We start from the raw sequence: 16,107 nt of genomic DNA, 5'->3' as shown, positions 1-16,107 counted from the left end.
GCCCCGCCCCCGAGGCGCCCCCGCACCAATCAACGCTCGCCCTGAAGCCTGACCAATCACGTTCCCCCACCGCGGCCAATCCTTCCGCGGGCCGCCGTGAGCGACGTGCGCGGCCGTGGGCTGAAGTCCAATTACCCGGATGGAAAGTGCTAGCCCGCCCACTTCACTAGCCAGTGAGAGCCGCGGGCAGCAGGTGCTGGTCATGGAGCTTGCACCCGCTGAGAATGAAGTAGCCGGCTCGAACCTCCTGGCGTCCTCCCGTCCTTCTCTAAGCAGAGGAGGTTGAATGGCCTCGACCCGCGAGGGACTTCGGCGCTCCGAGGCTCCGGGGGGCTTGGGTCACCCGTGGGTGTCCCCGGCCCTACTGAATCACGTTAGCGGTGTGGCGCCACTTATCTGTTCGGAGTGCCCGCCCGGGTCGTTCCCCACCCGCGTCTGGCCCACGGGACAGGGAAGCTGCTATGTTACAGGAGTGAAATAGGGGCGGGTGCTGCACGGCACCGCGGCTGGACACTCCGCGTGGACAAAGTCCCTCTGGCCATCACCCGGGGAAGGCAGCTGGGGTGGAGCGCGCCCACGGCCCGCCTGCCCTGGCTCCGGCCCTGCGGACCCGGGAGGCTTTGGCAGGCAGCGGTTTGCTTGAAAAACTGAATTCCAGCCGCCGCCTGCGTCGTTCCCGGACCGTTAGGAACGGTTGGCCCTGCGGCGAGGGCACAGTCGCTCCGAGTCACTGGGAGATGTTTTGCACTGTCATCTGTCACGCCTGGAGCGTGAACACTCAATAAACGTTTGTTGAGTGAACACAACATTCTGTCCGGTCATTCAGATGTCTTTGGGTTAGTTTCCCATTATTATTGTTATTATTGTTATTTTAGAGACAGACACTTGGTATGTAGCCCAGGCTGTCCTCAAATTCCGTTTGCTCAGGTTCTTGAGTAGCTGGGGCTTAGACACGCTCGACTTCTAGTCGTTCAAAATATATATATATATATATATATATATATATATATATATATATATATATATATATATATATATATATATATATATATTAAATTCATGCACCTTCTAGGAGATTCACAAGTAACAAAAAGGTTATTGCAGAAAATGACTCTTTCTAGGCAACCAGTACAACCAGTTTCTTGGGAAATTTTTCACAAGCCATTCCATAGTTAAAACACATGTAAATGCATTTTTACACAGTTGAAAACATGCTATACATATAATTTAGTAACTTTTTATATAATCTAGAAAGCTTTTCATAGCAACATACCTCTCTGCCTCATAGTTAAGTCTCAAGATATGACATGGATGTAGAAGATGTATTTAACCAGAACTTTAACATGTTCATTTTCAAGCATATTTCACTTTGCACTTTAAAAACTTTTTTTTTTTTTTTTTTAATTTTTAAGACAAGGTATCACTATGTAGCCCTTGCTGATGTGGAACTCCCTGCGTAAACCAGTTTTGATTTTTTTTTTTTGAGACTGGGTCCCTCTATGTAGACCAGGCTGGCAGATCTCAAACTCACAGAGATCCACCTAGGCATGTATCACCATGCCCAGCTTCATTTTGCTCTTATATGACTATATCTCCATGGTAAACACTTCAGAATGAAAACACTAGCTCAGAGAAATGTGCCTAATTTCATTTTGGATGTACACAGCATTCCCAACATCCCCCTTTCCTCCAGCCCCAGACAGGGTTTCTCTGTGTAGTTTTGTTGCCTGTCCTGGATCTCACTCTGTAGACCAGGCTGGCCTCAAACTCACAGAGATCCACCTGGCTCTGCCTCCTGAGTGCTGAGATTAAAGGTGTGCACCACCACCGCCCAGTGGATGTACACAGCTTTGCAAAGATTTTTCTGCCAAGATTTTTCTAATTTTCATTCAATTAACAATATTTGAGGAATATTTGATTTAGAATCGCCAGACTGCCTTCCACAGAAGTTTAAAGTTTTTGCACCTACCATGCATTCATGAAAAGGATCTATTTGACAACATACTTATATGTTGTCACACATCTTAACTTTTTTTGACAATCTGATATTGGAAATTATCATTTTATTGCAATTTTATTTTTCATTTCCTTTATTGTAAGTAGAGTTGCATATAATATGTTTAAGTGCATTGTATTTTTTTGTAAATTGTTTACATTCTTTGTTAATATTTTGCTGGTTATTGAATCTTAGTGTTCATTGTCCATTAAGTTAGAAATACTTTCCTTTTCCGGTTTATTCAGTCTTTCATTTTTATTTAAATAATTTTTAAAAAATTTTTATGATTATGAGTGTTTTGCCTCATGTGTGTCTGTGCACCATGTCTGTGCCTGGTGCCCACAGAGGCCAGAAGAGGGCTTTGGATTCCCCAGAACTGATGTGACAGGTGGTTTCAGGTTGCCATGTAGGTGCTGGGAATTGAACCAGGGTCCTCTGGAAAAGCAGCCAGTGTTCTTAACTGATAAGCAAGCTAGCCCCTATTCTAAGTAATTTGAAACTGTTTATGGTTTTGCTGTACAGCAGCTCTTTGTGAGTGTGTGTGATATGTACATGCTTGTATGGGTGCATATGTGTGTGTGCAGGTGCATCACAGTTCTAGAGGGAGGCAGAAGTCAAACACAGAACCAAGACATCTTCCTCAATCATTTCCCCTGAGCCTGGGACCAGTGTTTAGGCTAGGCTGGCTGGCCAGTGAGGTGCAGAGACCAGCCTGCCCCTTCACTCCCAGATGCATGGCTACACCAGACTTTTTCTGTGGGTGTTAGGGATCACGCCTTAGGTCTTAATGCATTCAGAGCAGGCCTTTACCTGACTGAACCATCTCCACAGCCCCAGGAATTTTGTGTAGTTGAATTTATCAATTTTTTAAAAGTAACTTTTGGGTTTCAATTCACATTTAGAAAAGTCACTACTTAAAATTATTTTTAAAAACTTGTTTTCCTTAAAAGGCATTTTGTATCTTTGAATGTATAAATTTTGATTCTTCTGGAATTTATTATGGGCATAAAGATGTGAGATAGAGATACAGCTTGGTTTATCCAACTCTCCGAATCTTCTGTATTGTTTTTGAATATTATCTTTATAAACCCCAAATGTCTTTGAGTCTAATTTATTTATGTGTATGGATATTTTATTGCATGTATGTCTGTGCACCATGTGCATGCCTGGTGCCTGAAGAGGCCAGAAGAGGTCGTCAGATCTCCTAGAACTGGAGTTATGGATGGTTGTGAGCCACCATGTGGGTGCTAGGAATCAAAGCCAGGTCCCAAGAGATAGTAAGCACTCTTAATAGCCTTCCTTTAAGCCTATTTTCCTCGCTGATCTATTCATATTCTAATACCACACTATTTTAAAAATTGATACATGTGGGACCTGGAGAGATGGCTCAGAGGTTAAGAACACTGGCTGCTCTTCCAAAGGTCCTGAGTTCAATTGCCAGCAACCACATGGTGGCTCACAACCATCTGTAATGAGATCTGGTGCCCTCTTCTGGCCTGTAGGGATACATGCAGACAGAACACTGAATGCATAATAAATAAGTAAAAAAAAATTGATACATGCTATGTATTTTGACATTAAAAAATTAATAACAGTGCATGCAGAAATGATAAATGTATATCTTATTGGTTCATGACAGGATCTTGTTCTGTAGCCCAGGCTGGCTTGTGTAGCCCAGGCTGGCCTGGAACTTACTATGTAGTCTAGGTTGGTCTCAACCTCGAGGTAATCTTCCTGTCTCACCCTCAAGAGTTCTGAGACTACAAGCATGAGTGGCCATACCTGGCCATTAAATATACATCTTGATGAACAATCAAACATGGGATATTTTTGGTTACCAGCACCAAGTCAAACAGCAACATTACCAGTGTCCAGAAGTTACTCCCCCAAAAGGGAGTCACTGAGTGTGTACTCTTTGTGTCTGGCTTCCTTTGTTGAAATCATTTCGATGAGATCCAGCCTTATGATATATAAATTTTGTTCATTCATCATCCCTGCTGTGCCATATTACATTGTGAGAATTTTCCACAATTTACTTTTGTATTGCTAATATTATTTTTGAGACGGGGTTTCTCTGTGTAGCTATGGCTTTCCTGGAACTCATTTTGTAGACCAGACTGGCCTCGAACTCACAGAGATCCTCCTGCCTCTGCCTCTGCCTCCTGAGTACCAGGACCTCAAAGGCACGAGCTACCAATGCCCACCAGAATCACCTGGTTTAGACTAAAGGAGCATTGCTGTGTTTATGATACAGAACTTTCCTGTAAGTTTAAGTCTTGGCTGTCCCATTGTGGTTTAAAGTTTTCATCATATAGAATTGACACGTGTCTTGAGATTATTCCTAGATGGTGGGAGGAGGGAGGACAGGGGAATCTGTGGTTGATAGGTAAAATGAATAGAAAATCTCTGAATTAAAAAGAAAAAAAAAGATTTATTCCTAGATATTTGAATGCCTGGATAACTATAGCAATTTAAATATATTTTATATATTTTCATGTGTAGGTAGGTATGTTCACATGAATGTGGGTAGCTGTGGGGGCCTGAACTGGAGTTTCAGGCAGTTGTGGCCTCCTGACATGAGTGCTGGGATCTGAATTCAGGTGCCCTGCAAGGGGAGCAAACACTTTTAACTGCTGACCTATCTCTCTAGTTTCCCCTTTAAATCTTCAATTTGCTTTTGATTAAATTATTAAGCCGTTTTTTTATTGTGAGGTTGTGTGTAAGTGCATGCCATGGTGTGACTATGGCGGTCAGAAAGTGTGTTTGTGTTTTCTTGAATGATTGTAGTATGTGTGCGGCCTTTAGAGAACCTGTGAGTGTTCTTCCTCCCACCATGTGGGTCCAGGGGATCAAATCGGGTTGTCAGACTTGGCGGCAATCGCCATTACTTACTAAATCATCTTGTTGACCACTATAGCTTTTTGTTGTTGTTGTTGTTGTTAAAAACGGTGGAGTATTTAAATCCAAGAAATAGTGTCCAGTATTGCTACAAAGAGCACATGATTATTTGGTAGGCCCGTCATCTTCCAGCTTCAGTGTGGGTGAGGGTGGATCAAGAAATGAAATGAAATAGAAGTTCAAAGTAGGGTTAAAAACTAAAATTACAACATAGGGAGAGTTTCTTTTTAAACAAGTTTTTAAATTTAATGATTGTGTGTGTGTGTGTGTGTGTGTGTGTGTGTGTGGTCATGCTCGTGCAATGGCACGTGTGTCAGAGGACAACTTGTGGGAGTTTCTTCTCCTCCACGTTGTGGGTTCCACACATTGAGCTCAGCTATCATATCAGTCTTGACCTGCTGAGTTATCTCCAGCCCTGGAGGGATTCCTGAATCAGGGCAATAAAAATGGAAGTGTTACTGCTTTTCAAGGGGGTTCCTGCCTCTTTGCCTGGGTAGGGCTTTGGGGAGCAGTCACTGTGACTTTGGGATTTGTCTTCTCATTTCCCCCAGGAGCACAACTCAGTGTGGAAGCTGTGAGATGCCGGATTGGACGGGCCGTGATTTCTTTACTTTCATTTCTAGCTCCTGAAAGGCTTCTCTTTCCTTCACGGTCTTCTGAACAGGCTTCAGGAGGCTGTAGGTGAAATGAGTTAAAGTCTAGGCTGCTGGAGGATTCAGTGGACAGGTGTTTCTTCTCAGGAAGCCAAAGCAGGAAGCAGGCTTTAGGGATAGGGGCTGGCTCATCAGTTCAGAGTGCATACTACTCCTCTGGAGCAGTTCCCAGCACCCATCCCGGGCCACTCACAACCATCTGTCACTGCAGATTCAGGGGAATCCAAGGCCTCTGGCCTCTGTGGGCACTTGTACTTGCATGCACATGCCCCCCCCCCATATATATATATATATATATATATATATATATATATATATATCCGACTTTAGATCGCATGGGGTTCTCAGACAAAGGCAGCCTGGCTCCAGAGCTCTAACTCAGCATTCCTCCCCCAGCCACATGCTAATGGTCTTTCAACTAATACTGTGTTGTGTGTAAGCCTTTGAAAAGCAGCATTTCTCTCTCCGTTTGCCCCACTGTGGGAGTTACAGCTTCCTCCCCTGTCAATCAAATCTCCACCAGAAATTAGTAATAGGTCCCAGGAGGCTTACTTTGTCATTTATGCTGGCGCTGCTGTCCTGACTTTACATCAGATTGACCAGGTGTCCCGGGAGAGAGATTCTCAGCCTCCTCCACCACCACACTCTAAGGCTTCCTTCTTGGGTTCCTTTACAAAGCAGTTTGAAGGAACAGAATTTGTGGGCTGTCATTCTGAGATGTTGGCCAGCCTGAGTTCCCCTCATGTTTTTTTCTTAGACCAGGAGTTCCATCCAGAGGTCCCCACCCGTCCCTGAGAGGTGAATACTGGTAGAGGAAGGGGTCAGGGACTTCCATAGCACCCGCTGTAGCATCTCTGTTACACTGTGACTCTTATCTTTGTTTTAATGGACCCAAGGAAGCAGAGGCAGTCTGAGTACTCACCTCAACTTCACCCCTGCGAACAGGCTTCTAAGACCCATGACCTTGACCTGCACTCCATGGGGTCTGTGATGGCTTTGGGTGGCTGGATAATGGGAAACATTTCCCATCATAGCTTACACCAGATAGTCTCAAGAGAAGTCCATGATGCTGTACAGGGTTTTCATCCTTGAACAGAATCCAGCACAGCAAAGGACAGCCAGAAGTCAGAACTTAGAGGAAACAACCTGTCAGGGACCAATACGGAGAGTGCTGAAGTGGCCCCAGAGGGCTTTAGGGCTATAGTTCTCTCAGTCTAGGAGCTTTGATGCTCTTCTGAAATAGAAGGAAAGAGGGTAGGATTGGTTTCAAGAGGGCCCTTTCCAGCAAGCGTAGGCAAAGATGGACAGAGTGAGTGGGTTCAAATGACCTGGTTGCTCTTCCATACTGGAAGCCCTTCTTTAAACCAAGAGGTGTCTCAAGTTAGAACCCCTGGAATATCCATGTTTTAATCATGATAAAATTCTGGGAGTCACAGGCATTCCCTTCCCATCTGTCTCATGCCTGGAATTTCTGCCCCTTCCTGCAGTCCTTGAGGCAGACAGACTAAGAAGAGAGGAAGAAGAAAGTAAAAACAGCTTCCTGAGTCAGGTACATCAGTTATAGAAGAAAGGCCAGAATCAGAGCTGGACCCAGAACCCCTTAACAGTGGAGTGGGTAGGACAGAAAATGTCACTTTTCTCACACCTTCACACCATACAACTGAGAGGCTCCGAGAGAGTCCATTACAAGAGCGGAACAGTGACTATGTAGTACATAGTAGAAACGGTAGGTTTTGGGTCAGCCACCTCTGCATCCAAGTATAGCTTCCTTATTAACTAGCTCTGTGCACTTGAACAGCTTTATCTAATCTATCTTTAGACTTGATGTGAGGATTAAACACACACACACACACACACACACACACACACACACACACCCCAGCTTGTGCACTCACAACTGAGCTAAGAGCACCCTTTTCAGGTAGGTCAGAAAAAGGACTGGCAGGGGGGATGGCTCAGTGGTCAAGAGCACCGGCTGCTCTTCCAGAGGACCCAGGTTCAATTCCCATCACCCACATGGCAGCTCACAACTGTCTGTAAATCCAATTCCAGGTGATCCAACACCCTCACACAGAATATATACAGGCAAAACTCCAGTGCACATTAAATATAAATAAACCTTTAAAAAAAGATAAAGGACTGGCTTGCAGATTACCAGAGGAGCTGTGAAAGGCTCAGCACAGTGACCTTAAATGAATGGGCTTCACTTGGTCGGGGTTTCCTGGGAAAGCTATGCAAGAGTAAGGATTGGGGTGGAGGTGAGGTGGGCATGGTGTCACACGCCTTTAATACCAGGCAGAGGCTGGCCTCTGTGAGTTGAAAGTCAGTCTGGCCTACATATGGAGTTCCAGGCCAGCCAGTGAAACTTTGTCTTAAAATAAGGAGGTGGAGGGTAGGGGGAGTTGGGAGGGAGGCTGGAGAGATGGTTCAGTGGTTAAGAGCACTTATTGCTTTTGTAGAGGACCTGGGTCTGGTTACCCAGATGTTGGCTCAGAACCCTGTAAGACCCCAGCTCCAGGGGATCTAATGTCCTCTTCTGGCTTCTGTGGGCACCAAGTACGCACATGGTGCACACACTAACATGCAGGCACTCATACATACACATAAAACAAAAGAGATAAATCTTAGACTAGGACACCCACACGCATCCCCCAGGTCCCGACCTAATAAGCTGCTGGCAGAAGATGAGAGGGAGGAGAAGGTTGCCAAATTGTTCTTTGGACTGGGAGGGCATGGAGGAGCTTGGGGTCTCAGACTTGCCTATGCCTCAAGAATGTCCTTTTCTCCAGTCTTGCTAACACCTAAGCTTCTTACAGCCACTTCTGGCGCTCCCAAGTGCCACTTCTGGCGCTCCCTGTGTCCTTGGTCCAGCTTTGCTGGCTCAGTACCGCTCACCTGTCAGGGACAGTTTGAGCTAGGGATCTTGCAGCAGCAGCGAGTGGAGTCTCCTAGCAAGGGCAACAGCAGCCACTAGAAAGCTTATGGTGGCTTACGTTTTGGTGTGAGGTGGGCAGGGACTGGGCAAGGAAACGCGAACACTGGTTAGATGCTGCAGTCAAGAGGAAAGGCTCCCTGGGGCTGCGAGACTCTCCATACATCAGCCCCTCCTCCTGTCCTCCCTGCCCCCCTTCCCCCTCCCCTTCTGATGCTGATGCTGTCAGTGTCTAGAGCTCCCAGCATCTCTGTGCTTTGGGCTCTGCTCCATCCTCTGTTGGAAACACACCGTAGCAGTCAGCAATTCTACCTCTTACTCCACTTCCTCTTTGAGGTGACCTTTATCCAGGGACAGCTTCCCACTGGGGCCACACTAAATCCAGCTGGGGTTGCTGAGGCTGGTGTGAGGCGGCTGGTGTGAGGCGGCTGCTGCCATCTTCCCTCCACTTCTCAAGGTGGCTTGCTGAGCGCCCCAGCCTTGCTCCCAGCTGCACGCTCTTGTGTTTGACAGCGTGATTCTAGGAGTTCCCCTCTGGCTTCCCCCTTGCCGGGCGTGCTTGGGATCTGCAGCCCCAGAGCGACTGAAGATGTGAACCAGGAGGTTGCTGCAGAGGCATCCCTTCAAAGGCGGGGGAATCTGGCCTTCTTTGGCTCTCGAGAGGAGAGCCAGGGGGGCAAGGGTGCAAACTGAGAGGAACGCTGATTGCTGGTCTCTGCAGCCGTGTGGGCCTCCTAAGCCTTCATGCCAGGCTTGGGTAAGTGGATACTAGATGATGAATAGCTGAAATGGGGGGAACAGGAAGAAGTAGAGAGAAGTAAACAAAGGCCCAGGGATCATGTTTCATTCTCACGGCAACTGTGGCGGCTTTTGACAGTCTGGAAGGTGGTGGAGTCTCCCCCAGGCAGAGAGCCAGAGTGGAGTCGGGTCGCACTCGCAGGCATCCTCTGGATCCGCGGCTCTAGTTCCTGCTTGCACCCAGGGGCACTGGCTGGATTTGGTACTGGGTAGCAGAAAAGAAAGGGAGACCCCCTGCGTGATGAGCAGACTCAGAAGCTCGTGGTGCTCCCCGCTCACTTCTGAAATTAATCTCATGGTTGTGTTTGGCAGCTGGTCCTGGATATGAATGGATATAAGTGTGTGAAGAGCAGACTGGAGCCTTGCATTTCTTTCCTGCCTGTTGTGGGGGTGCCAGGTGGGGGCTGTCTTGGCGATAAGGTCTGTGTCTGCAGTTCCCTGGGGCCCATGCTATCCTCAGAGGAGAGCAGCTTTCAGAGAGCAGGTGACAGGTGGAGGGGGGGCATGTTGTCTGACATGAAGCTGTGGTTCAAGAGACTTTAGCCCTACCTTTCCCTTTGATGTCTAAAGCGGACTTGGGTAGTCTTCAGTGTGGAAGAAAAGATCAGAATAGCTTGGCAGTGACCCGGTTACCCCCAGAGTTCTTATCCCCAGAGGGCCGAGGTGCCACAAAATCAAAAGCCATGTGGTGCTTGACCCGGCCCTTGCCCTTACTCCAAAGAGCGATCAGACCGAAGCAGAGGGTCACTGAGGTGAGGAAGGGGAGAAAGCCCACTGCCAGCACCATAGCTATACCCCTGCTGTCCAGAAAGAAAGGCCCTGGGATCCCTGGCATGGTGATATTGGGGTCAGAGAGAGTGCCATTTGGTGGTTCAACTTGGATAACTTCCAGCCAGGTCCTCAGGGAGTCATTCCCAGCAACATTGCTGACTACACAGACATAGGCCCCCCTGTCCCGCAGCTGCACCGAGCGAATCTCCAGTGTGCCATCCTCGAGGACCCTTACTCTCCCGGCCCTTCCCAGCCAAGCTCCCTGAGGCCTCATCCAGGAGACAGTGGGGGCTGGATCTCCATCTCCAGAGCAGGAGAAAACAGCATGCCCTCCCTCCTCTGCAATGACCCACCGGGGCCCTGACTTTCGGATCAGGGCTGGTTTGCAAGTGAAGTGGCCTGGAGGCAGGATGTCTGAAAACTCCCTTAGGCTCTTGCCTTGGACATGCTGGGGGCCAGCACACGCAGGCGGGGAGGTGCCAAAATCCAGGTGGCGACGGAGGCGGAGCAGCCAGAGGAGGCGGCAATCACAGGTTAGGGGGTTACCAGACAGCCTCAGGGTGACCAGTTTATCTGGAGAAGGAAAGGCTGTTTCCTCCAGAGTCTGGAGAGCGTTGTCTGCTACATCCAGCAAGTGGAAGGCAGTCAGGCCATGGAAGGCCTGGGCAGCGATGGAAGTGAGGCAGGCTCCTGACAGCCTGAGCTCCTGGAGCCGGATGAGGGGGCTGAGCCTTCGGGCTGGGATGGCTGAGATAGGATTCTGAGATAGATCCAAGACCCGGAGGAAGCTCAGGTGGTATAGTGCTTGGAAGGGTACTGAGCTCAGATTGCAGCGGGTGATGGCCAGGGTGCTCAGATTGAGCCCAAGCAGGCTCCCTGGGTCCAGGGCCTCCAGGGATGGCCAGTGGTGGATCTCCAGCTCCTTTAGCTGCCCTAGCCCTTGAAGCGCCCCAGCTGGCAGCCTCTCAATATCCAGTTCTCGAAGCCTAAGAGCTACTAGAGCTGGGAGCTGGGCAAGGGCTAGGCCAGGCACTGTGCTGAGGTTGCAGCGTTCCAGGGTGAGGGTACTTAGCTTGGCCAGCCCTGTGAAGGCCCCAGGAGCCACGAACACCAGGTGATTGTCTCCAACCTCCAGCTGCTGGAGGCTGCCTAGCTCACCAAAGGCTCTGTCTAGGAAAAGGACAATCTGGTTGAGGCGGAGGTCCAGCAGTGTGAGAGCAGGCAGGCCTGAGAAGATCCCAGGACCCACAATTCTCAGTCGATTGCCCTGGAGCCTCAGGGTGAGTAGACTTTGTAAGCCATGGAAGGCCCCAGGCTCAAGGGTAGAGAGCTGATTGTAGCTGAGGTCCAGTTCTTGGAGCTGGCCCAGTAGGGAGAGCATGCCTCGCTGAAGCCCCCATAGGCGGTTTCCACTCAAATCCAGGAGCTCTGTGTCCAGTGGAAGCCCTCCAGGGACAGTGTCCAGTCGCCTATGGGCACAGAGTACTGCCCGGGTCTGGGAGGTGCAGTCACACACAGTAGGGCAGCTACTGATGCTCCCCTCAGGTAGGAGGAGCAAGAAAAGGAGTGGGGACCACAGAAGCCAGGCTTGCTTTGGAGCTGTGGCTGCGTCCATCCCCTGAGGCCTGGAATAGATGATGACATGGCCTTTTTTGGAAAGTGGCTTCAGATGATGATGACCCTGCACTCTCTCCTGAGCCTCCTTAAAGGGGAGGAAAAGTGGCCTGTTGTCTCAACCTTGCTAGCAAGTGTGACATATAACTGGGGAAACCTGTATCACCTTCTTGGGGCTTCTTAAGGCTCCTCTTATGGGGAAATCTCTCCTTTGCAGCCCTGAATAACCAGCCATGAACTTCCTGTGCATGGCTCCCTAGTCAAGCTGATTGCTGTGGTGGAAGGTTTAAGGGAAAGAACTCAGCATTTCCCTGCATTTCCCCGCTGCCCTCCGTATTTATGAGACCAGGAATACCTCAGGTCCTGTTTCTGTGACATCTGCTCTCTGCAAACAGAACTCTGTTCTGTTCCTCTCATCCCTCCCACCCTTTTTAGTTAGTTTGTTTATTTTTTCCGAGACAGGGTTTCTCTGTGTAACAGCTCTGGCCATCCGAGAACTCCCTCTGTAGACCAGGCTGGCCTCGAACTCACAGAGATCCGCCTGCCTCTGCCTCCTGAGTGCTGGTGTTAAAGGTGTGTGCCACCACTGCCCAGCTCTCTTGCCACATTCTTGTTCTCCTTTATTTTTTCCTACACCTTTACCTAAGGCTCAGGGAGGTCCCATCCAGACTGGAGTTTCTGACCCTGTGCTGACTGGAAAGAGGACCTCACCTTGACCAGTCATCAGAAGCAAAGGGACATGCAAGCTTCAGCTTTGCTACATTCTCTGCCTTCTTTCAGCCTGGCCCAGGGCCCAGCCTCTGGACTAGCCAAATTGGTGTCCCCAGAATGTTTGTATGGATGACAAGCCTGGCTGTATATTAGCTATGGAAAGGAGTGCAGGGGCACTGGATGACGAGATTGGGGATCCCTTACAAGAGCCCCAGGGATGGCACCTCTTCCTTTGTAGAGGGATTGGGATGTGGAAACTTTCCAAAGGGTGCTGAGGTTTTGCATGGGGTCCTCAGCCTTGGGCTTCTCTTCTATCCTCCTTACTGGTGAGTCTAGTTTGTACATGCATTTGAAGGAGAGCTTCTACCCCTTTCTGCCTGAGCTGCCCAAGAAGACACGAGAAAGCACATGGAGGCATGGGTAAAGAGGGAGAGACAGCCATGACCAGAAGCCATGGGTGAGGGGAGGAAGGGAGCCACTGGCTAGCATAGCAGACACCTGAACACAAGCAGTGCATAGCATCCAACTATATAGAGTGGGTCTCTGAGTACCGGAAACCTGGGCAGTATCAGCAGATGGTGACCATGATAACTGTTGGAAGCTGAATAAGGTAATAGAGACGACGGAGGTGTCTTAAGTGTTGAGTGCCTCTGCTTGCCTTGCTAATGCAATAGGGACCTCAAGAGAGGAGGAATGTTAGAATTAGCAAGAGATGGCAGAGGGACGGGAGCAGGACACAGCATTCCTGCAGGCTGTCTGCTGTGTGTCCCCTGGCTGTAGGTCCTGCACCTCTGGACTCTGGGCCCTGTGGAGTCAGCTTTCTGCTGCATGTCCTATCTTCTTCTGTGTGGAACACAGGAGGAGCCAGTTAGGAGCTGTGGCTCCCCTTTCCTTCCTACACTCTAGGAGACTCATTCTGGAGACCCCCCCTCCAGTCACTTTAGAGTAGCAGCTGGGGAATTAAGACGCCAAGTTCAACCCTCAGTACAGAGACTGGAGGAAAGAGCAGGGGATGAGGCTGACTTGGGAGGAGAAAGAGTGGCAAGGGGCAATGGGCTGCTAAATCTCCCCGCTGACCCTTCCACAGCCTAACAGGCATCTCTGGGGTGCTAAGAATTCTGTCTTTCCTCTCCCTGGTGCCTGTTCTGGGAAGTCCACCTGACAGCTAGCTCTTCATCACTGTTGCTGCAGTTCCTGCTCATGGCTTTGCTCTGCATTCAGCAAAAGTGCAGTGAAGCATGTGTGCCAGCTTCCTGCCTTCCCGCTTCTATGAGTTCCCTCTTTGTCCCCAAAGCCTGCCGGCCCAGTGGTTGGGGGGGGGGGACTTGGGGTCAACATCTTTTATTTATAAGGTGGCTAATTTAATCATAGTCTTCCTTTCTTATCCTTGGTGGCTACAGGACTGGCCTCTGGTCGCTTTGCAGGAAGAGGTAGATGTTACAAAAGCGCTCTCTTTACTTCTGGGGTCTGGAGTCTGGGGCATTGCCTGCCCCACAGGGATATGGAGCTTTCTTTCTTGTCTCTATGTGACAGCCACAGACCCATATGAACACTCATTCACTTAAAAGCACACCTGATTGAGACATGGGGACATGCATGGGGAGGGGTAACTTAGGAGAGAGGTTTTTGGAGTAGCCACACTCACTGTGGGGGGGATGGATCCTTTCTAGAGGTAGAAGGAACACTAGGGAGAAGGAGGAGGGATCTCCTCGGAGTCCCCCAACCAGGGTTACCTTGGACATTTTAGTTTTCATTCACAGTTCTGTGTGGCAGGATGAACGGTTGGCTGGGGTGGAGGGAGCAAGCTCCTTTTCCTTTACAGGCACACTTAGCCTGGCCTTTGAGAATGCCATGGGAAAGGGCAGCTGAGACTTCCGCAAAGAGGGCAGGGGCACTTACCGGAGAAGCTGGAGGGTGGCATCAAGTTGGGCGCTGCATCTCTCCAGGGCTGGGGCCTGTCCCATCCGAGCTGCACCTTGGCCCCTTCACCTCCCCTGTGTGTATGACTCCCCACTCCCCACTGCCCGGCAGCCTGCAGCATCAGCCGGCTGGCGGGACTGCTGTAGCTGCCGCCGCTGCCGCCGCTGCCTCTGCTGCTACTGCGGCCGCTTTGCCAAGACCAAAGGAGAGAAAGGAGCCAGAAAGCATTTCATTTCCTCTCTCTCTCTCTCTCTCTCTCTCTCTCTCTCTCTCTCTCTCTCTCTCTCTCTCTCTCCTCTCTCTCCTCTCTCTCCTCTCTCTCTCTCTCTCTCTCTCTCTCTCTCTCTCTCTCTCTCCCCCTCTCTCTTCTCTCTTTTTAAACCAGGCGAGAATGAGTCTGCAGCAACCCTGTTGGTGCAAAATAAATAAATAAAGCAACCAGGGAGGGCTGCAGCAAGCCGCCACTAGGGGGATGACGGAATGGGGGAGGGGGGGGGACGACTCTGGGGCTGGGGCAGGGTCTGCCACTGAGACTTCCTGGGAAGCTTGAAAGAGTTCTGACATCCTGGTTCCTCCTGGGGAGCTAGAGAGCTCCTGGGACGCCTCTTCCACAGCTTCCAGTCTCTTAAATGCAGGGCAATTCTGTGCAATCTCTAAATATAAAGGGGCCTGTGGGTATCATTTGTCGGAAGTTCTCAGTCCAGAATATCTTCCTGCGGCTTAGTTTGCCATTCCTCCAGGGCCGGTTACCTGAGCATCAGTTTCCAAGTTTCCCTGAGCGACTGCTTAGTTTGGGGGAAGAATCTGGGGGGTTAAAATTCCTATAAAACAGATGGATTGCTGACTTGACATAGGAATAAGACTGCAGAGCAGGCTTGTATCCTGGGCAGTCGTATTCAAGTCTCCCACCACCAGACATGCGTGCCCTGCACCTTTGCACAAGTGCATGTACACACACACACACACACACACACACACACACACACACACACTCTTCCAGCCTTTAAACTCATTTTATAAAGAATGGCACAAGTAGGGGGTTTATGTTGGCCTAGCTAAACCCTTTCCCCAGAGGGAAAACATCTCCTTCCGTCTCCTTTGCTGCTTACACCTCCTAAGAGAGTCCACAGCTTTACAAAGCTGAGAGAAGTTCAGAGCAAGCTTATGGAGGAGAAACAGGTCCCTGCCCGTTCCTAGTCACTCCCTCAAGCCTGAATCGGTGGCACACAGGCACAGAGCGGGGGATGGTACTGCCCTCCTTCCACACAGAGAGGGCAGGGTAGAGGCTGAGGTCAAGGGCATCTTCCTGGGTGCTGGTCCTTAGGTTTCTGGCTGATCAGTGTCCAGTCCTCTGCTTCTTTTAGGGATAGTTCTTGGGACAGAAGCCAGCTAGAGCTGGGATGGTATGTTTTGGCATCCTGTATGGATTGAAACTCTTTCTAAGGACCCCCCCCCCCCCCCCACACACACACACAGGCTTCTCTGAGCTGTGACTGCAGGGAAGAAGTTGTGTCAGAGGAAAAGTGTCCACAGTGCTGTGTCACCACAGGCAGAGTTGCTCTGTGCTCCCTGTGTGTGTGTGTGTGTGTGTGTGTGTGTGTGTGTGTGTGTGTGATTAGACTGTACTAACAGAGCCGACTTCAAGTGCACCCACAAGGTTCCCATTCTAACTCTGCCAGGGATGCTCTTGGCCTCCACTGTTCCCTCTCTCCACACCCAAACCCTATAAAACCATTAGCCTGGTCCCTCATTTCCATCCCACCCTTTGTCTTTACATATCCAGGTATTTTAGGTCCCAGAAAAAGGGCAGGGTG

General features: G+C 49.6%; 1 protein-coding gene across 3 annotated transcripts; it reads right to left on the bottom strand.

Moving 5' to 3' along the window:
• Positions 1-5,182: 5,182 nt before the first annotated feature.
• Lingo4 (leucine rich repeat and Ig domain containing 4) lies at positions 5,183-14,526 on the bottom strand. Of its 3 annotated transcripts, none has more exons than XR_004945255.1 (3): positions 14,273-14,328; positions 6,100-6,693; positions 5,183-5,569 (listed from the first exon to the last, which is right to left on the bottom strand). XR_004945255.1 is itself a non-coding variant. In XM_036190976.1 (2 exons), exons 1-2 carry the CDS (start codon positions 14,335-14,337, stop codon positions 9,882-9,884), a joined length of 1,857 nt encoding a protein of 618 aa, XP_036046869.1. In that variant the 5' UTR covers positions 14,338-14,526; the 3' UTR covers positions 8,132-9,881. The 3 variants fall into 3 exon arrangements, 1 of the variants encoding a protein (XP_036046869.1); XR_004945256.1 differs by lacking the exon at positions 14,273-14,328 and having other exon boundaries at positions 6,100-6,215; positions 6,470-7,541; XM_036190976.1 differs by lacking the exons at positions 5,183-5,569; positions 6,100-6,693 and adding an exon at positions 8,132-11,673 and having other exon boundaries at positions 14,273-14,526.
• Positions 14,527-16,107: the final 1,581 nt, after the last annotated feature.

Source organism: Onychomys torridus, chromosome 6, assembly GCF_903995425.1.
Source record: "Onychomys torridus chromosome 6, mOncTor1.1, whole genome shotgun sequence".
NCBI classification, from domain to species: Eukaryota; Metazoa; Chordata; class Mammalia; order Rodentia; family Cricetidae; genus Onychomys; species Onychomys torridus.
Note: the sequence above shows the minus strand (reverse complement) of the source record. Positions and strands in the feature narration are given on the sequence as shown.

Excerpts from the sequence above, each read along its gene's own strand:
- Lingo4 (XM_036190976.1), bottom strand. The coding sequence starts at position 14,337 with ATGGGACAGGCCCCAGCCCTGGAGAGATGCAGCGCCCAACTTGATGCC. Across the intron at positions 11,674-14,272 it reads GCCACCCTCCAGCTTCTCCG|GCCTCAGGGGATGGACGCAG; the intron begins GTAAGTGCCCCT and ends CATCTATTCCAG.